We start from the raw sequence: 22,180 nt of genomic DNA on the forward strand, positions 1-22,180 counted from the left end.
GGATAACCCTACCTATAGTATAACTTCTATAGTATAACCCGTTCCTATAGAATAACTTCTATAGTATAACCCTACCTATAGTATAACTTCAGAGCATTTGACAAATAAAAGTTTGTTTTGATTTGACTTATTTTTATTTATTTATTAAATACAAATCAATACTTGGAGTCAAATATTGATATAATATCATCCCAAAATAATACTGCGATATATAAATGTTGGCCTTCTGGCCTTCTGTTGTGTGAAATAGAATAAGAAGTGTGAAAGAAAGAAATAACAGAGGGCAAAATCTTGCCGCTTTCATTTCAAGCCCATACAAAGAACAAACGAAAAAGCCACAACACAGATATTTCACAGTGTTATTACATCAACTTTTTTCTGTGACTTTGGCCTCAAGATATAATGAAACGGCAAACATCAACAAACAGATTATTATCTCTGAACCAACATCTTAAATGTCATGGCTGTAACTGATGTATCTCTCTATCTATCCACAGCGAGCAGACTTGGCAGTATCAGCCATCACCGTAACTCCAGAGAGGGAGAGCGTGGTGGACTTTAGCAAGCGCTACCTGGACTACTCCGTGGGGATTCTGATGAGGAAGTCAGAGGAGAAGATCAATATTTTCTCTCTCCTGGCGCCCTTTGACCTGGCTGTGTGGGCGTGCATCGCAGCCGCCATCCCCGTGGTTGGGGTCATGATCTTCATCCTGAGGCGCGTCCAGTCAGTCCGCTCCCAGAATCCCCCAGGGGGACACCAGGCCACCTCTGTGTCCACCTCCCTCCAGAGCGCCATCTGGATTGTCTACGGAGCCTTTGTACAGCAAGGTGAGCTTGGTAATGTGGCATCAACTTTGCATCTTGCAGCAAAGTTGCTTCATATACAGTGAAATGCTTACTTGTTACAATATCACCAACAACAAGACAGCGACTTTTTACCATTGTGGTACCTCAGTCCATTGGCAGCAATATGACACCAACATAGATAGATCCATATATGGCTAGATGTATATATATATATACAGAACCTGTCAAAAGTTTGGACACACCTACTCATTCCAGGGTTTTTCTTAATATTTTACATTTTTCTACGGCTCTCATGAGGACCGCCACAGGAAAGGAAGACCCAGAGTTACCTCTGCTGCAGAGGATAAGTTTATTAGAGTTACCAGCCTCAGAAATTGCAGCCCAAATAAATGCTTCACAGAGATCAAGTAACAGACACATCTCAACATCAACTGTTCAGAGGAGACTGCTTGAATCAGGCCTTCATGGTCAAATTGCTGCAAAGAAACCACTACTAAAGGACACCAATAATAAGAAGAGACTTGCTTGGTCCAAAAAACATGAGCAATGGACATTAGACCGGTGGAAATGTGTCCTTTGGACTGTTGAGTCCAAATGTTAGATTTTTGGTTTGCAGAGTATGTGAACGGATGATCTCCGCATGTGTGGTTTCCACAGTGAAGCATGGAGGAGGAGGTGTGATGGTGTGGGGGTGCTTTGCTGGTGACACTGTCTGTGATTTATTTAGAATTCAAGGCACACTTAATCAGCATGGCTATCACAGCTTTCTGCAGCGATACACCATCCCATCTGGTTTGCGCTTAGTGGGACTATAATTTGTTTTTCAACAGGACAATGACCCAAAACACCTCCAGGCTGTATAAGGGCTATTTGACCAAGAAGGAGAGCGATGGAGTGCTGCATCAGATGACCTGGCCTCCACAATCCCCCGCCCTCATCCCAATTGAGATGGTTTGGGATGAGTTGGACCACAGAGTGAAGGAAAAGCAGCCAACAGGTGCTCAGCATATGTGGGAACTCCTTCAAGATTGTTGGAAAAGCATTCCAGGATACCACCTGGTTAAGAGAATGCCAAGAGTGTGCAAAGCTGTCATCAAGACAAAGGGTGGCTACTTGGAAGAATCTCTAAAACACTTTTTTGGTTACTACATGATTCCACATGTGTTATTTCATAGTTTTGATGTCTTCACTATTATTCTACAATGTAGAAAATAGTAAAAATAAAGAAAAACCCTTGAATGAGTAGGTGTGTCCAAACTTATGACTGGTACTGTGCATAACCAGACATAAAAGCAATCGAAATAGCTTTTGTTATGTCCCTATGAATGCCACACATACAGACAGCAGCACAGAGTGGTTTCATTTGAAGCATGGAGCCCATTTTCCGCTATAGCATTTTAAGGGTTCCTTTGACTGAAGGAATATCAGGTATTTGAGTCTGATCTGGATCCAGGCATCTAAGATATGAATAACTTACTCCTTCAACAACCCCTGTCAAACCCACAACGACATCTATCAAAGTATGGCACTTTGCCGGCAACCTTTTTAAGCAGAATCGGCAACTATATTTTAGGAAAGCTGGATCCTTGCTTTTTTCCTTTTCACTTGTTGACCTTGGGCACTTCTATTTGCACTTTGTGTTTCACTCAGGGGCATGGCATATCTGTCTCTCTTTAGAGAATGATGCAATTGTGTTGATAAATATGGATGCGACTGTAGAGTGGAGGATAGTGACAAGGTGTAAATCTTTATAATGTCATTCTAAATCTTGGCAGAGCTTTCTTGTAATATATATAAATGGCTCTTCAAAATGTGTACATATTTATATATATATATACTGTATACACACACTATATATACAAAAGTATGTGGACACGCTTTCAAATTAGTGGATTCGGATATTTCAGCCACACCCGTTGCTGACAGGTGTAAAAAAAGATTGAGCACACAGCCATGCAATCTCCATAGACAAACATTAGCTGTAGAATGACCTTACTGAAGAACTCACTTTCAACGTGACACTGTCATAGGATGCCACCTTTCCAACAAGTCGGTTCCTCAAATTTCTGCCCTGCTAGAGCTGCCCCGGTCAACTGTAAGTGCTGTTATGGTGAAATGGAAACGTCTTGGAGTAACAACGACTCAGCTGCTAAGTGGAAGGCCACACAAGCTCACAGAATGGGACCGCCGAGTACTGAAGTGCGTAGGGTGTAAAAATCGTCTGCCCTAGTTTGCAACACTCACTACCGAGTTCCAAACTGCCTCTGGAAGCAACGTCAGCACAATAACTGTTTGTCAGGAGCTTCATGGAATGGGTTTCCATAGCCGCACACAAGCCTAAGATCACCATGTGCAATGCCAAGCGTTGGCTGGAGTGGTGTAAAGCTCGCCACCATGGGACTTTGGAGCAATGGAAATGCGTTCTCTGGAGTGATGAATCACGAATCACCATCTGGCAGTCCGACGGACAAATCTGGGTTTGGAGAACGCTACCTGCCCCAATGCATAGTGCCAACTGTAAAGTTTGGTGGAGGAATAGTGGTTTGAATAGCTGTTTTTCATGGTTTGGGCTTGGCCCTTAGTTCCAGTGAAGGGAAATCGTAAACCTATCGAACACCTTTGGGATGAATTGGAACGCCAACTGCGAGCCAGGCCTAATCACCCAACATCAGTGCCCAACCTCACTAATGCTCTTGGGGCTGAGTGGAAGCAAGTCCCTGCAGCAATGTTCCAACATCTAGTGGAAAGTCTTCCCAGAAGAGTGGAGGCTGTTATAGCAGCAAAGGGTAGACCAACTCCATATTAATGCGCATCATTTTGGAATGAGATGTTCGACGAGCAGGTGTCCACATACTGGTCATGTAGTGTGTTTATATATATTTATATATATATATATATATATATATATATATATATATATATATATATATATATACATTTTTACATTTTTTTAAATATATTTGACCCTATGACATTGTGCCTTTAGATCAAGTTCCACAAACGCCTCTCGGAGACAAATCTCCTGGAACCTCTTGACCTTGGCATAAGTGCCTCAACAATTTAATTAAACTCACTGAGGCTTGAACACAATATTACTCCGGTTGTCTTCTTTTTCTAAACAGTTCTAAGGGTATATTATCGATAGTGACACTTGGAGATAAATGAATGGGCTTTTTTTCTCACACCCTGAATCTCTCAGATGACATTTCTGTGGTTTTAGTCTTCAAAATAAGAATTCACATAGATATTTCCTCATCTGCTTCCTGTGTAGTTAAACAGAGTGCTTAGACCTCTGCTACAGGGAGAGAGAGACGGCTATGAAAAAGCTTGTCTCATAGATGGATCTTCCTCTAGCTGCCTGGGCAAACAGTGGCATTGTGAACGAAAAGCCGTTGGTAGATGGAGGGTTAAAGAGACCGAGAGCAAAATTGAGACAGAAATGGACAGAGAGAGAGATACAGTGAGACATTTAGAAATAGTGAGATGAAGTTTCTTGATATAGAGACAGGTGAGAGAGAGCAGAAGAAATGATTGAGATATTCAAGGGGTCCTGAAAAATACAGTAACATTATAAATATACATCAGATCAATAGAACCAACAGGCTAAAATCAAACCAACAGAACAATAAGTTGCGATATCACAAACAATAAATCTAATCAGCATAATGTTATTGTTCAACACTTCATACAGTACAATATATCTTATGTTGTTGTGTTCCTAGGGGGAGATTCCATCCTGGGTTCTGTGGCTTTGCGTATCGTCATGGGCAGCTGGTGGCTCTTCACACTCATTGTGTGTTCCTCCTACACGGCCAATCTGGCAGCCTACCTCACTGTGTCCCGAATGGACAACGCTGTACGGTATGTTATCAACAGTTTTCAACCCTGTTGCTCAGTGTATCCTTCCATATTCAAGACTCAGTGTCTGATGTCATGATTTCCTGGTGGTATGATACTGGTATGTCTTACCTTTTCCAGCATTGACCTGAACTGCCAATTCCCTGGTGTTATTTGTCTTTGTGGGTTAGATATCACCCATGTATGCGGATTTAGACATGCCAAAAACTCAAATTGGGCAGGCTGTCGACATAAATTTGGACTAGGGCTGCATTTAGACAGGCAGCCCAATTCTGATCTTTTTTTCACTAATTGGTCTTTTGACCAATCAGATCAGCTCTGATAAAGATCTGATGTGAAAAGATCTGATGTGATTGGTCAAAAGACCAAATGGTGGAAAAAAGATCAGAATTGGGCTGCCTGTCTAAACGCAGCCTATGACACCCAATTATAATTCCTGACCCACTCCTTATAACAAGTTTGCTCTCCTCAGTCCAAATGTTATTTGTCAATAAATCCAATTTAGCACACTCCTTTCCTGAAGGGCAGGCGGAGAAGTGTTTGATTGTGTTTAGTCTGTCCGGTGTCGAGCAAATAGCACATGTGGGTTACAGGGAAGAATGCTAAATAGATCCTTTATATAATGGCTTATTGTTCAAGAATCTGTACCCACAACCACAGTGCCCATTAGTACAAGACTGGAATGTTAGTGGACAAAGTCTTTCTACTGCTCAGATGTTGTCACGCCCTGACCTTAGAGATCCATTTTATTCTCTATTTGGTTAGGTCAGGGTGTGACTAGGGTGGGAAATCTATGTTTTCTATTTCTTTGTTCTCCGGGTATGGTTCTCAGTCAGAGGCAGCTGTCTATCGTTGTCTCTGATTGGGGATCATACTTAGGCAGCCTTTTTTCCCACCTTTGTTTGTGGGATCTTGTTTTTGGTACTGTGCTCTATGCAGTACTGAATTTTTCAGGGGTTTTTGTATTTATTTTGATTTTGTTTCGGTGTTCATCTAATAAAGAATGATGTACGCTTACCACTCTGCACCTTGGTCCGATCCTTCAATCAACGAACGCAACAGATGTAATGAGTATGTCTCTGTACAGATGTGGAAGTAACACAGTCAGAAGATGGATAAGATTACAGAAGATAGATTTATATTGTCTTGGGGCCAAATCCAAACTCGAGACGGCAGGAATGATTTCAACAATAAACGCTATCAGCCCCATCAGCCAACATTTGCTCGCTTTAATCATTCCATAAACTCAATGTAATGAATATTGGTGTGATAATTCCTTCTCGTTCTCTATTGAAAAAAGATAGACTGTAATCACCATGCCTCAGGGTGAAGAGGTGACATTAAAGGACTGGGATTTAATTTATTGCTTCAGATTGTTGTCGCTCTGCAGAACAATATGACAAACTCTTCTAATCTTCACACTAATTGACTAATTAACTCATGTATCATAGTAACCAGGGTTTGTTTGTTTGGCAGACAAACATATAATAGACAGTTGGCAAGTTATCAGCTCTGGGCTTGAGTACAATCAAATATGCACTGAGGAAAATCTGCACAGCAAAATGTCCCTTTGAATCAACCCTTAGAGAAATCACACCAATATAAACAGTATTTTGTCACTTCATGATAGCAACATGATCAAGAATGTTTTTGCCAAAACATTTCCCTAATGCTCCTTTAAGGGATTGAGACGCAAGTATTCAGCGGAGCTCATCTCCTGGGGGGGTCAAGAAGGCCACAGAGAAGGGAAGAGAGATACTGAATTTGATTCCACACAGTCACTGTTGCTAATAATTCAGTTTTTCTGCCATGGATGTACTGTTCATGTTACAGAACTCTACGTGGAGGGACATGGAACACAGAAGCAACGGTCCAATCCAGACTCTCCTTCATGAATACAAACTGAAAATGGAACTGAAATAAACTACAATGCAGTCTATCAGGTCTAGTGATAGGGATTAAGAAATACCTCAGCATCCTTGCCAGATAGTTGGTCTAATGTCGTAGTCTCGAAATGTGCAAATGGTTTTGCTGGTTCTTAGGTAATTGGAGAGAACACAATTAAATATGCTTAACTTAGCTGAGACACATACAAATGTGAGTGTTGCTCACTAGAGTTTGGAAATGCACAAACAATTCTCAATGACTCATACGTTGCATAACGTAAATTCTCAGGTAACATAGTATGTTAAGTATACGGTATACATGGGTATCAGCATGGGTAATAACAATGATAAGCAACACAAAATACACACACATTCTTAAGAAACGTAACATTAATTGGCAAGGCTCTTAACCCTTGGCTGGTTATGTAGTCAGTTACTTATGCTGCCTTCATCAACACAATTAACACATTATGTAGGTTATATGATCAATACTGGCCAAGGTCATAAAATACAATGTTTTGTTTATTACCTTAATCTCAGGGGAAAAATTGAAGACAAAGCAACAGTCTGTTCCTCTGGTAATTGTACATGATGCAGCGTAACTGTTGCATTTTAAACTCGCCATGAAATACTGCACTGTACAGTCGTGGCCAAAAGTTTTGAGAATGACACAAATATAAATTTTCACAAAGTCTGCTGCCTCAGTTTGTATGATGGTAATTTGCATATACTCCAGAATGTTATGAAGACTGATCAGATGAATTGCAAATAATTGCAAAGTCCCTCTTTGCCATGCAAATGAACTGAATCCCCCAAAAACTTTTCCACTGCACTTCAGCCCTGCCACAAAAGGACCAGCTGACATCATGTCAGTGATTTTCTCATTTACACAGGTGTGAGTGTTGACGAGGACAAGGCTGGAGATCACTCTGTCATGCTGATTGAGTTCGAATAACAGACTGGAAGCTTCAAAAGGAGGGTGGTGCTTGGAATCATTGTTCTTCCTCTGTCAACCATGGTTACCTGCAAGGAAACACGTGCTGTCATCATTGCTTTGCACAAAAAGGGCTTCACAGGCAAGGATATTGCTGCCAGTAAGATTGCACCTAAATCAACCATTTATTGGATCATCAAGAACTTCAAGGAGAGCGGTTCAATTGTGAAGAAGGCTTCAGTGTGCCCAAGAAAGTCCAGCAAGCGCCAGGACCGTCTCCTAAAGTTGATTCAGCTGCGGGATCGGGGCACCACCAGTACAGAGCTTGCTCAGGAATGGCAGCAGGCAGGTGTGAGTGCATCTGCACGCACAGTGAGGCAAAGACTTTTGGAGGATGGCCTGGTGTCAAGAAGGGCAGGAAAGAAGCCACTTCTCTCCAGGAAAAACATCAGGGACAGACTGATATTCTGCAAAAGATACAGGGATTGGACTGCTGAGGACTCGGGTAAAGTCATTTTCTCTGATTAATCCCCTTTCCGATTGTTTGGGGCATCTGGAAAAAAGCTTGTCCGGAGAATACAAGGTGAGCGCTACCATCAGTCCTGTGTCATGCTAACAGTAAAGCATCCTGAGACCATTCATGTGTGGGGTTGCTTCTCATCAAGGGAGTGGGCTCACTCACAATTTTGCCTAAGAACACAGCCATGAATAAAGAATGATACCAACACATCCTCCGAGACCAGCTTCTCCCAACCATCCAGGAACAGTTTGGTGACGAACAATACCTTTTCCAGCATGATGGAGCACCTTGCCATAAGGCAAAAGTGATAACTAAGTGGGTCCGGGAACAAAACATTTATATTTTTGGTCCATGGCCAGGAAACTCCCCAGACCTTAATCCCATTGAGAACTTGTGGTCAATCCTCAAGAGGCGGGTGGACAAACAAAAACCCACAAATTCTGACAAGAATGGGCTGCCATCAGTCAGGATGTGGCCCAGAAGTTAATTGACAGCGTGCCAGGGCGGATTGCAGATATTGCAAATATTGACACTTTGCATCAACTTCATGTAATTGTCAATAAAAGCCTTTGACATGCTTTGAAATGCTTGTAATTATTCTTCAGTATTCCATAGTAACATCTGACAAAAATATCTAAAGACAAAGAAGCAGTAAACTTTGTGGAAATTAATATTTGTGTCATTCTCAAAACTTTTGGCCACGACTGTAGATAAAACAGCAATTTGGGTATTTCTATTGATCTTACCATTTTAACGAGTGCTGCTTAAATGCATTGTCAGAATGTTACGTAGCAATGTCTTTCGTTTGGAGGTGGCATTGGCCATCCAAAGCAATTACGGCCTTACAAAGACATTGCTGTGAACGGTTTAGAGACGCTAGAAAAAAATGTATGTCACTATAAAATGAGTAAATCTGTGTCACATTTACTGTACAGACACTCAAATTAGCTATTTTCTATCAATTATAATGACAACATTACTTAAAAGAACTAAGGAATATAATCTTTCACAGATGTTCCCAGACGTGTTGCGCAATAAACCACCAGTAAAATGAAAATACAGTGCAGTCATATTCCATAATAACAAATGCTAACTAAATGTCACTGTGACATGTTTTAATTCTTGTGACCTGCGCATCAATCTAAGTAGCATAATAAAAAAATCCCCCAAAATCCCCATAAAAATATGTTAGTTTAAGCTACAGATATCAGGCCTTCTGCATCTGTGGTGGCAGGTGGTGTTTGTCAGACCATGAGACATCCTGAAAATCAGTCTTCTCACAAAAGCATCTGTAGCCTCTGAACGGTTTGGCCTACAAACTACAGTATTATGAAAAGGGGAGTCTCTCACAAACACGATGGTGTTCTCCGTTTTGCTTTACGACCCCCACAAATGTCACGGGACTCGTCTGAAGTCGGTAATGCTGATGTGCCAACTTCTGACTATAGGGTCTGAACCGTTTGAGCTACAAACTAATATGACCCCACTATAGAAAGGGGAGACGCTCACGAACATAATGGTGTTCAATCGTTTTGTTCTATGACCCCCAAGTGTCACAGGACTCGTCCGAAGGTAACCAATAAAAACAAATGGAAGTGTGGAGATAGTTTTGTGCCAACAAAAATAAGGGGTTAAATATGTGTGGGTGTTGTTTAGCAATCTCACAATTCATTGTGACAGTAGCTCTTATTTTCAGCAGTGTTTTTATTTCTGCCACCGCAACAGGCCAGCAAGAGAGTGAGTTGTAGTTACAATCTAACAAAGAAATCATTATACATAACACTGAAGAAAAAAGTCAGTAAACATGGACAAAGGTGGTACAGGCAAAGGGCTACTTCCTGAAATTCTCACGTGATGTGCCACCAAAAATAAAAAGATGAAATCATGTGTTTGATGTGTCAATACCATTCCATTTATTCCATTCCAGCCATTACTGTGAGACCGTCCTCCCCAATTAAGGTGCCACCACAGCCTGTACTACAGCAACAATTAATTAAAGACTGATGCAAGTACATGGTCGCTTTAGGCAAGGTGTTGGTCATGTACAGTGCATTCGGAAAGTATTCAGACCCCTTGACTTTTTCCAAATGTTGTTGGATTGGATTAAATAGTTTTTTCCCCTCATCAATCTACACACAATACGCCATATTGACAAAACAAAACAGTTATTTTTTTATTATTTTTTGCAAATGTATGAAAAATAAAAACTGAAGTATCACATTTACATACGTATTTAGACCCTTTACTCAGTACTTGTTGAAGCACCTTTGGCAGCGACTGCAGCCTCGACTCTTTTTGGGTATGACGCTACAAGCTTGGCACACCTGTATTTGTGGAGTTTCTCCCATTGTTCTCTGCAGATCCTCTTAAGCTCTGTCAGGTTGGATGGGGAGCATCACTGCACAGCTATTTTCAGGTTCAGGTTCAAGTCCTGGCTCTGGCTGGGCCACTCAAGGACATACAGAGGTTTGTCCCGAAGCCACTCCTGTGTTTTCTTGGCTGTGTGCTTAGGGTCATTGTCCTGTTAGAAGGTGAACCTTCACCCCGGTCTGAGGTCATGAGTCCATTGGAGCAGGTTTTCATCAGGGATCTCTCTGTACTTTGCTCCATTCATCTTTCCCTCGATCCTGTCTAGTCTCCCAGTCCCTTCCGCTGAAAAACATCCCCACAGCATGATGCCTCCACCACCTTGCTTCACCGTGGGGATGGTATTGGCCAGGTGATAAGCGGTGCCTGGTTTCCTCCAGATGTGACGCTTTGCATTGAGGCCAAAGAGTTTCATCTTGGTTTCATCAGACCAGAGAATCTTGTTTCTCATGGTCTGAGAGTTGTGTTGGTGCCTTTTGGAAAATTCAAAGCGGGCTGTTATGTGCCTTTTACTGAGGAGTGGCTTCCGTCTGGCCACTCTACCATAAAGACCTGATTGGTGGAGTGCTGCAGAGATGGTTGTCCTTCTGGAAGGTTCTCCCCTCTCCACAGAGGAACTCTGGAGCTCTGTCAGAGTGACGAACGGGTTCAAATCAAATTTTCTCACATACACATGGTTAGCAGATGTTAATGCGAGTGTAGCGAAATGCTTCTTGTTCTGACAGTGCAGTAATATCTAACAAGTAATCTAACAATTTCACAACAACTCCCTTATACACACAATGTAAGGGGATGGAATAAGAATATGTACATATAAATATATGGATGAGCGATGGCAGTGCGGCATAGGCAAGATGCAGTAGATGGTATAGAGTACAGCATATACATACGAGATGAGTAATGTAGGGTATGTAAACATTATATAAAGTGGCATTGTTTAAAGTGACTAGTGATACATTTATTACATCCAATTATTAATTATTAAAGTGGCTAGAGATTTGAGTCTGTATGTTGGCAGCAGCCACTCAATATTAGTGATGGCTGTTTAACAGTCAGATGGCCTTGAGATAGAAGCTGTTTTTCAGTTTCTCGGTCCCAACTTTGATACACCTGTACTGACCTCGCCTTCTGGATGACAGCGGGGTGAACAGGCAGTGGCTAGGGTGGTTGATGACCTTTTTTGCCTTCCTGTGACATCGGGTGATGTAGGTGTCCTGGAGGGCAGGTAGTTTGCCCCCAGTGATGTGTTGTGCAGACCTCACGACCCTCTGGGGAGAATTACGGTTGTGGGCGGAGCAGTTGCCGTACCTGGCTGTGATACAGCCCGACAGGATGCTGTCAATTGTGCATCTGTAAAAGTCTGTGAGTGTTTTCGGTGACAAGCCAAATTTCTTCAGCCTCCTGTTGAAGAGGGGCTGTTGCGGGAGGGAGAGGGCTTTGTATGCGTCGCGAAAGTTAGAGTAGCAATGATCCAGAATGCTGCCAGTTTGAGTCGCGCATTCGATATGCTGATACAATTTAGGGAGCCTTGTTTTCAGATTAGCTTTGTTAAAATCCCCAGGTTCAATAAATGCAGCCTCAGGATATATGGTTTCCAGTTTTACATAGAGTCCAGTAAAGGCCTTTCGGGGCCGTCGAGGTGTCTGCTTGGGGGGGATATACACGGCTGTGATTATAATCGAAGAGAATTCTCTTGGTAGATAATGCGGTCGGCATTTAATTGTAAGGAATTCTAGGTCAGGTGAACAAAAGGACTTGTATTCCAGTATTTTGTTATGATTACACCACAAATCTTTAATCATAAGGCATACAGCCCCGCCCTTCTTCTTACCAGAGAGATATTTGTTTCTGTCGGCGCGATGCTTTTAGAAACCGGGTGGCTGTACCGTGAAACAGAGAATGTTACGATCTCTGATGTCTCTCTGGAAGGGCAAACCTTGCCCGAATTTCATTTACCTTGTTGTCAAGAGACTGGACATTGGTGAGTAGTATGCTCGGGAGCGGTGAGCGATGTGCATGTCTATAGAGCCTGACCAGGAGGCCGCTCCGTCTGCCCCTTCTGCGGCCCCGTTGTTTTGGGTCGGCTACTGGGATTAAATCCATTGTCCTGGGTGGTGGTCCAAACAGAGGATCCGGTTCGGGAAAGTCGTTTTCCTGGTCATAATGTTGGTAAGTTGACGTTGCTCTTATATCCAATAGTTATTCCTGGCTGTATGTATTAAGACTTAAGATTTCCTGGGGTAACAATGTAAGAAATAATACATAAAAAAAACAAAATACTGCATAGTTTCCAAAGAACGCGAAGCGAGGTGACCATCTCTGTCAGCGCCATCATGAATTAATTCTTGGTCAACTTCTTGGTCACCTCCTTGACAAAAGCCCTTCTCCCCTGATTTCTCAGTTTGGCCGGGCGGCCAGCTCTAGGAAGAGTCTTGGTGGTTACAAACTTCTTCCATTTAAGAAATATTTTGGTACCCTTCCCCAGATTTGTGCCTCGATACAATCCTGTCATGGAGCTCTACGGACAATTCCTTCAACCTTATGACTTGGTTTTTGCTCTGACATGCACTGTCAACGGCAGGTAGCCGCCCAACAGCCTGCGTCAGGTAGCCTAGTGGTTAGAGCATTGGACTAGTAACCAAAAGGTTGCATAATCTAATCCCCGAGCTGACAAGGCAAAAATCTGTTGTTCTGCCCCTGAACAAGGCAGTTAACCCACTGTTCCTTGGCCGTCATCAAAAATAAGTATTTGTTCTTAACTGACTTGCCTAGTTAAATAAAGGTTAAAAAAAATATTGACAGGTGTGTACCTTTCCAAATCATGTACAATCAATTGAATTTACAACAGGTGGACTCCAATCAAATTGTTGAAACATCTCAAGGATGATGAAAAAAAAATTGCAAAAATTCTTAAAACCTATTTTCGCATTCTCATTATGGGGTATTGTGTCTAGATTGATGAGGAAAATGTTTTATGTCACTCATTTTAGAATAAGGCTGTAACGAAACAAAATGTGGAAAAAGTGAAGGGGTCTGAATACTTTCCAAATGCACTGTACATATATTTGCAATAATCCTGTCCAATTGGCGTTCTTAACTTTTCCTGGCATGTACAGTGAGGGAAAAAAGTATTTGATCCCCTGCTGATTTTGTACGTTTGCCCACTGACAAAGAAATGATCAGTCTATGATTTTAATGGTAGGTTTATTTGAACAAAATAAAAACAACAAAAAATCCAGGAAAACGCATGTCAAAAATGTTATAAATTGATTTGCATTTTAATGAGTGAAATAAGTATTTGACCCCCTCTCAATCAGAAAGATTTCTGGCTCCCAGGTGTCTTTTATACAGGTAACGAGCTGAGATTAGGTGCACACTCTTAAAGGGAGTGCTCCAAATCTCAGCTTGTTACCTGAATAAAAGACACCTGTCTACAGAAGCAATCAATCAGATTCCAAACTCTCCACCATGGCCAAGACCAAAGAGCTCTCCAAGGATGTCAGGGACAAGATTGTAGACATACACAAGGCTGGAATGGGCTACAAGACCATCGCCAAGCAGCTTGGTGAGAAGGTGACAACAGTTGGTGCGATTATTCGCAAATGGATGAAACACAAAAGAACTGTCAATCTCCCTCGGCCTGAGTCTCCATGCAAGATCTCACCTCGTGGAGTTGCAATGATCATGAGAATGGTGAGGAATCAGCCCAGAACTACACGGGAGGATCTTGTCAATGATCTCAAGGCAGCTGGGACCATAGTCACCAAGAAAACAATTGGTAACACACTACGCCGTGAAGGACTGAAATCCTGCAGTGCCCGCAAGGTCCCCCTGCTCAAGAAAGCACATATACATGCCCGTCTGAAGTTTGCCAATGAAAATCTGAATGATTCAGAGTACAACTTGGTGAAAGTGTTGTGGTCAGATGAGACCAAAATGTAGCTTTTTGGCATCAACTCAACTCGCCGTGTTTGGAGGAGGAGGCATGCTGCCTATGACCCCAAGAACACCATCCCCACCATCAAACATGGAGGTGGAAACATTATGCTTTGGGGGTGTTTTTGTGCTAAGGGGACAGGACAACTTCACCGCATCAAAGGGACGATGAACGGGGCCATGTACCGTCAAATCTTTGGCGAGAACTTCCTTCCCTCAGCCAGGGCATTGAAAATGGGGCGTGGATGGGTATTCCAGCATGACAATGACCCAAAACACACGGCCAAGGCAACAAAGGAGTGGCTCAAGAAGAAGCACATTAAGGTCCTGGAGTGGCCTAGCCAGTCTCCAGACCTTAATCCCATAGAAAATCTTTGGAGGGAGCTGAAGGTTCTAGTTGCTAAACGTCAGCCTCGAAACCTTAATGACTTGGCGAAGATCTGCAAGTTGGACAAAATCCCTCCTGAGATGTGTGCAAACCTGGTGGCCAACTACAAGAAACGTCTGACCTCTGTGATTGCCAACAAGGGTTTTGCCACCAAGTACTAAGTCATGTTTTGCAGAGGGGTCAAATACTTATTTCCCTCATTAAAATGCAACATTTTTGACATGTGTTTTTCTGGATTTTTTTGTTGTTATTCTGTCTCTCACTGTTCAAATAAACCTACCATTAAAATTATAGACTGATAATTTCTTTGTCAGTGGGCAAACGTACAAAATCAGCAGGGGATCAAATACTTTTTTTCCCTCACTGTATCTGAAAATACATTTATTGTACAGTGCACAAACGACACTGGAGAAGATACATTATTGAGTCTTATTTTTTATTTCTTATTTTTCTTTGACAAGGCATCAACACTCGGCATTTAACATAACCTATGCTTTATTTTCTTCATTCCTTTCCAGTAAGTTTGAGGACTTGAAAAGATACATAGGCACAAGTTCAAGTGCTAAAGGTGATATTTGTCTGTGTGGTTAAATTTCAGTTTTCTACTGGTATGCATTTAGAGGTGCTGTGTCCAAGTTACCCTGAAAATAGAATGTTTGCATAGTTGAAGTAAGAGAACATTTGCATACCTGAAGTTACTCATTAGATCACAAATGCATGTAAGGAGCATAACTGGGGTGAGTTGGTTTAGAATGAATCCGTGCACTGTGTATTCTTGAAAACTAAAAATGTATTGACAAATGCATCATTCTGGTCGCATAGGGCGACCTCCAACAGCACATTGACTACCTTACCCCACGTAACCCATTTCCTTTGCTCCCCTCCATAGGACGTTCCAGGACTTGTCCAAGCAGATGGACCTAGCCTACGGAACAGTGAGAGACTCAGCCGTATACGAGTACTTCAGAGCCAAAGGCACCAACGCTCTGGAGCAGGACAGCACCTTCGCTGAGCTCTGGAGAACCATCAACAAGAACAACGGACACGAACACTCAGTCTCCAGCCCCTCTGAAGGCATCCGCAAGGTGAGCTCAGGAACAGCCATGTCTGAATTCATCGATTTCAGCAAACTGGAGCCTCCTAACAATGTTTTTCCAGATGAGTGAAAATGATTGGTAGATGTTTTATTCTAAATCACTCCAGCTATACAAGGTAAAGTACTCTCAGGACACACACAAAAACGGAACTATGCAGGGCATACTATGATGTCCGTAGAGAGACAGTTGAATGGTGTGGCTTTTTTAATTGTTCCTGATTAAAAGTTAATGGTTCAGCTGAAATGAATATCTCAAAGCCTAGCACACACACACAGCAGTACACAGACAAATCAACCTGAAATGTTTTAGAAATTAAACAAATGAATTATAACAGAGTCTAGTCACACACGCTTGTCATTAAACATCAGGATGTTTTGAGCTGCTAATTGTAATTCGTTCAGCCAATACCCCTTGTGTTCTACTTGGTGTAAGGGTAAATTAAACCAGATACTTAGTGAGGGAAATTGCTTTGTGTTTTTGTGCTTAATATTAAATTATTGATATTTGTGTTGACAAGAGTAGAGTAATTTAACGAAATATATAAGAGTCATTTGAACTGAGAGGAAGTTCAGTGTGAATGGTAATTCAGAATAATCACAGTAATAAACAGACACACGCACACACCCAGCAGTACACAGACAAAGTAGCCTGAGATATCTTCCATGAATTAAACCAGCAGCAAACGTGTAGTGTTTCAAGGTTTAAAAATACTTCTTAAGTTTGTAATCTCCACTTTAAAATGTCAGACTTCATTTGCCCAACTGAAAAATGTATCAACCCTTACAAATAAATGTATCAACCCTTACAAAAAAATGTGTCAACCCCTACAAAAAATTTCCATTAATTATAATCCACATAATAGTTCACATCACAGGAGGTTGGTGGCACCTTAATTGTGGAGAATGGGCTCGTGGTAATGACTGGAGCGGAATAGGTGGAATGGTATCAAATTCATCAAACACATGGTTTCCAGGTGTTTGATGCCATTCCATCTGCTCCGCTCTGGCATTATTATGAGCTGTTCTCCCCTCAGCAGCCTCCACTGGTTCACATTTCCTGTTACTGCAGATCCTAAATCTGTATAGCCATTAAACCAAAAAGTATCTTAGTGATTTGAACTGAGATACTGTTCAGTGCGAATGGTAAATTAAAATATTTAAATTGAGAATCCGATGGGAAATTACTTTTATCTGACTTTCTTTTGGAGTTTGGTTTTGGAGTTTTCCTTCAGGACCTTGTGCAGTTCAACAACTATGTGTACGGACAGGGTGCTTAGGGTTTTATTTGGGAAATAATGACATTACCTTGAAATACCTGGGACTATTGGGAAAGTGCCAGGATAAACAGAGCAAAACAAATTCACACTCAGCAAGAATTTAAGAGATTCTGTTGCTGTTCTTGTTAGTCTGGATAAATTTCATGGTCAAGCAATCTGGCCAGACTACCGCTTTGTACCCTGACAACGCAGATGTGCCATGATCACTCCTAGTGAAAACTACTTTGTTCACATTAGCTAATGCCACAGTGAACAGCACTGACTGGTTATGACTGACTGTCATGGACTTGAAAATAGACTGTGGTTAAGTTTGTGCTTAAGGCTGGTGATGCATGTGTGTTTCTGTGTACATTTCTGTTTTCCCCATTTAGTCCGATCTCCCCTCAATGTAACCCCTGTGTATATCCTTCCCCAGGCGAAGAGAGATTCCTTTGCCTTCCTGTGGGACATGGCTGTGGTAGAGTATGCTGCTCTGACAGATGATGACTGCACCCTGACGGTGACCGGCAACAGTATGAGCAGTAAGGGCTACGGCCTGGCCCTGCAGCACGGCAGCCCCTACAGAGACCTCTTCTCCCAGAAGTGAGTGCCCCCTTCCAGCCAACCCACCCTAACAGCCACCTACAGTATTTCTGTTGCTGTACTGTAGATTGGTGCATTTGATGTCCTTGTGACATTATATGTGTAGTTTTCCATAAACACTCAATTTAACAGTTGGATTACATACATCTACGCTATAACAAAGCTAACCCATGTCACAAATTCCAATGGTAGTTTGTTTACATTCAAATAAAGGCAGAGGCTGCAGTTCTGAAGGAAACCGCCCCATTCCGCCCCTGTCCCGCCCCCCAGATAGCCTCTGTATCAAGTTCTGCACATCATGTTTCTTTAAATCCGTGTCATGTTTCTTCACATTTTTCACTGTCAATTATTGTGAATGACAATTCTTCAAGTTTTTCCAGTGAAAAGTCCACGCAGCATCTTCATGCCAACCATTTCATTTCAATCAGTTTCATGGGAATATGCATTTAGATCTTGAGTTATGTACAGTCAATCAATCAAATGTATTTATAAAGCCCTTTTTACATCAGCCGATGTCACAAAGTACTGTACAGAAACCCAGCCTAAAACCCCAAACAGCAAGCAATGCAGATGTAAAAGCATGGTGGCTAGGAAAAACTCCCTAGAAAGACCAGAACCTAGGAAGAAACCTAGAGAAGAACCAGGCTCTGAGGGGTGGCCAGTCCTCTTCTGGCTGTGCCGGGTGGAGATTATAACAGAACATGGCCAAGATGTTCAAACATTCATAGATGACCTGCAGGGTCAGATAATAATAATCACAGTGGTTGTAGAGGGTGCAACAGGTCAGCACCTCAGGAGTACAGTGTTGTTTCAAAGTGCAGTGTTGTTTTAGTTATGTACAGTGAGCAAATTTGAGAGCAGATGACGTTAACAAACTATAGAATAACTGTGCTTTGTTTTAATCAAAGTACATATTTTGCCTAGTGGCGCACTGTTGAGTTTTAAGCGACCATTCCCACAAACATCCTAAAATCTCATAAGAAATTAAGTGGTGTTTTTTTGTCTTACTGTAATGTTATATTATGCTATTATATTCTGTTCTGTTATGTAGAATACTATCATTATGTGATCTTACAGACATTGATTCAGCATTGATCTAACTTTATTTAATGAGTACCATTCTCCATTCATCGCTCAAATTCGCCAGACTGGTTTGTTCTCTCGGAAGCCGAACAAGTAGACCGTGCGTAAAGTATAGAATTCCGAACAGCTTAGGATTTTAGGATTTTTTGCAATCAAAAAGGGTTCCGAACCGCAGCCACTCCTTTAAATTAAATTAGTTTACCATGTCCCACATCATGTTTGTCCAACTTCTAGGAAGATGTTCAATCCAAATTCCACCATTATTTATTTAACTAGCCAAGTCAGTTAAGAACAAACTCTTATTTACAATGACAACCTACCCTAGCCAAACCTGGATGACACTGGGCCAATTGTGCACCGCCCTATGGGACTCCTAATCACAGCTGGATGTGATGCAGCCTAGATTTGAACCAGGGACTACAGTGACTGTGTGCTGAGATGCAGTGCCTTAGACCGCTACGCCACTTGGGAGCCATCATTGTAAAGCCCTAGTTATTTTGGGACATTGACAAATTAATTTCTAAGATTATTATTTATTTCATGTGATTAATAATAAATGTACATTTGTCCCTCAGGTTTAAGGTCACGTTACGTGTTACGTGAACTTAAAGGGATAGTGCAAGATTTTGGCAATTAAGCCCTCTTTCCACTTTTTCCACCCAGTCAGATGAACTCATAGATAAATAGGGTATGTTTCTGCTTGCAGTTTGAAGTAAGTTGAAGGTAGTTTCACGAGCCATTGCTGACTAGCATTAGCACAATGACTGGAAGTCTACCAGGACAGCTAGAATGCTTCTTTAAAAATAAACAGTGAACATCTTATAGTCAAGCTGGGGGCTGATTCTACTCTTTTTTTCTGCAAATTTCTGGTGTTTTGTGGTGAGAAACTGAGTGGATTGAGCATAACACACCAACCCTGTTACCCATTGGTAGATAGGCTAGAAATGTTTTAGCAAGGTCAATGTTTGTGTTAAGCTTGCATTCAATTGCCCCTCCCTGTTGCACACAACAAGCGTCCGTCCGCTCTGTCACAAGGGGATTTATTGCTGATTTAAGGTGAAATTGCCAACCCTGTTACGGTCAACCCTGTCACTTTAATAGTTGTCTTTTATATTATTTTTTTATACCTCTGGAGATGGGAAAACATGTTTGTTATGAAGTTGAACATGTACTCTTTATGACAGAATGTTCAAATAAGGTGAAATAAATAGATATTTCTGATAAAATTACACTACCAATACACTACCTAAAAGGCACTCAATTCGTGGAATGACACAGGTACCAAATGGTGAAAACTTAAATGGGGATTACTCATAAGTGTGAATGTACAATTCAGTAGTTTATGTGGTGTGTGTGGTTGTGAAGGGGGATAAATAAAAATCCTGTGCGAAGTCATCACCTTGGGTGGGAGAGATGAACTGGCTTTCTTAACGTTTCAGCCGCTTTGCCATCATTCTCTTATATCCATTCTCATCCATACTGTAAGCTTACTAATGGGCTCTCTGTAGTCTTTCATCATCAGGCTGGCAGTGCTTGTTTAACTCGTTTCAAAACCAATTCATTTTAAAGAGTCACCATTTTCCAGGCCACCGTCTTAGTTTAAAGGACTGTTGTTAATCTTCTCGTATGGCCAGTATGATATAACTCAACATGGTTTTTACACTGGGTACAGTATAGGGGTAGGTTAAGGGCTGTTACGGTGACCTTATTACCGCCACACCGGCAGTCATGACCACAGTCAAATTCCATGTGAACGTTTAGTCATGGTAACTAGGCTTCTCCAAGCTCTGATGCTGCTGATGGTCATAGTAGCCTACCAAACTTGCTAACTGCCTGGTACTCAACACTCTATTGTCCCACTAATCACTCTGACATCAACGAAAACGTAATCAAAATCAAATCAAACACTTCATGAGAGCCCATGAGCTCATGTGGCGCAACATTTCTATAGGCTATGCAATTGTGTAAGAAAACAGAGTTTGATGGCCTCTATTAAAAAGAGGAGGATCCCATCAGCTTTCTATAGGCTAGGCCTACTATATTTATTTCTCATCTTTCTTAATATTAAGCACATTGCTTCGCTTTACAACAGGAGTATAGCCTACCTGGCTGGCATGAAAATGAACAACAGGAAAAGTGCACTCCATTCGCTTTTAAAGTGCATAGATGACAGTATTTTTTTCCCCTGCCCCTGTTCCGAGACAGGTGCATGAAAATGGTCCATTCTAAATCAAAACTAATTCCACACGTATATTATTTAGTACATTAATTAAAGAATAGTCTGATGGCTAACAATATTAGCCTTTCACTTGAATGATGTAGCCTTTCACTTGAATGATGTAGGCTATTATGTCTTGTGAATTATGTCCAGCGTAAGGCAAGAAACAGTGCATGCCTTTTTTTGCAACTTTTTCAAATCATAGTCGCACACCTCATGTAGCCTAGCCCATAGGCCTACTGTATATGTTGATAAGGTTTGTCACAACTAAAGTGGCCAATAACTTTCTTAAAATTAAGCACTTGAATCGGCTTTACAACCGGTGTAGAGCCTAACTGGCATACATAGGTGGCGCGTGAGTTTCAAGTTTGGGGAAAATAATTTTCACCATAAAAATGCACCTTTATAATAAAGCATTACACGCATAATCGCATTTGTGGTCACTTTTGAGTGATTTCCCTCTAATTGATTGCACTTTGGAACATTTGGGCTTATAGCCTACTGCCTGATGCGCATTGCTGCGCTTATAGTTGTGAAGAAATAACCTACTAGTTTATCAACATTTTAAGATAAACAGTCTGATCTGTTGCATTAGACTCATTGCTTTTAGAATGTTTTTTTATGCGAGTGGTTGTATGAATTTGGGCCTACTCATCTTGTTGGCTGACAAAAAGTAAATGTAGACAGTTCTTCTAAAATCCTCAATATGCGCCTCGGAATACAATAAGATGGATGCAGCAGTTGCATCCCCGATGTGTCTGTCTTCACTTGTAGTGTACTTAAGATCTCAGATGCCTGTGAGAAGGACCCGATCACATGACGGGAATTGGCTAATAGGAATTGAGATATCTGAGAGAGCCATGTGAGTGAGAGGTGCTTCGGAGCACAGCGATTGGCAGCCTTGAGAAGGGAATTATAATTATTATATTCAGCCCTAGGGCACAATGGCCACTTTGGCCGCGAAAGGCATGGCTTTTTTTAGGGGGCATTACAGCCACTCAAGGGGAATGCCGCCAGAAAATTCAAGGCCAGGAAATAATATTATCAATTGCTTGTCAAATTGGGAATGAGAGACTGATGAGGTATGCAGCCTGAGCAAGAAACAAAGCAGAGCTCATGTCTTTCATGTAACTTTTATCAAATCATCATTAGAGTCACGTCATGCAGCCTTAGAATGTTTTAAAAATCAAAACATATAGCCCAACGTTTGTATCACAACTCAATAACT

General features: G+C 41.5%; 1 protein-coding gene across 1 annotated transcript in view; it reads left to right on the forward strand.

The window, feature by feature from the left end:
- The window catches only part of LOC106577051 (glutamate receptor ionotropic, delta-1), a 354,069-nt gene that overhangs the window by 327,014 nt on the left and 4,875 nt on the right, over positions 1-22,180 (forward strand). Inside the window, exons 11-14 of the mRNA XM_014154750.3 lie at positions 498-828; positions 4,530-4,668; positions 15,586-15,781; positions 17,485-17,651. Of these exons, the coding sequence (XP_014010225.1) occupies positions 498-828; positions 4,530-4,668; positions 15,586-15,781; positions 17,485-17,651 (833 nt within the window). The remainder of the gene's footprint in view (positions 1-497; positions 829-4,529; positions 4,669-15,585; positions 15,782-17,484; positions 17,652-22,180) is intronic.

This window comes from Salmo salar, chromosome 18, assembly GCF_965601325.2.
Source record: "Salmo salar chromosome 18, fSalSal1, whole genome shotgun sequence".
Lineage (NCBI taxonomy): Eukaryota > Metazoa > Chordata > Actinopteri > Salmoniformes > Salmonidae > Salmo > Salmo salar.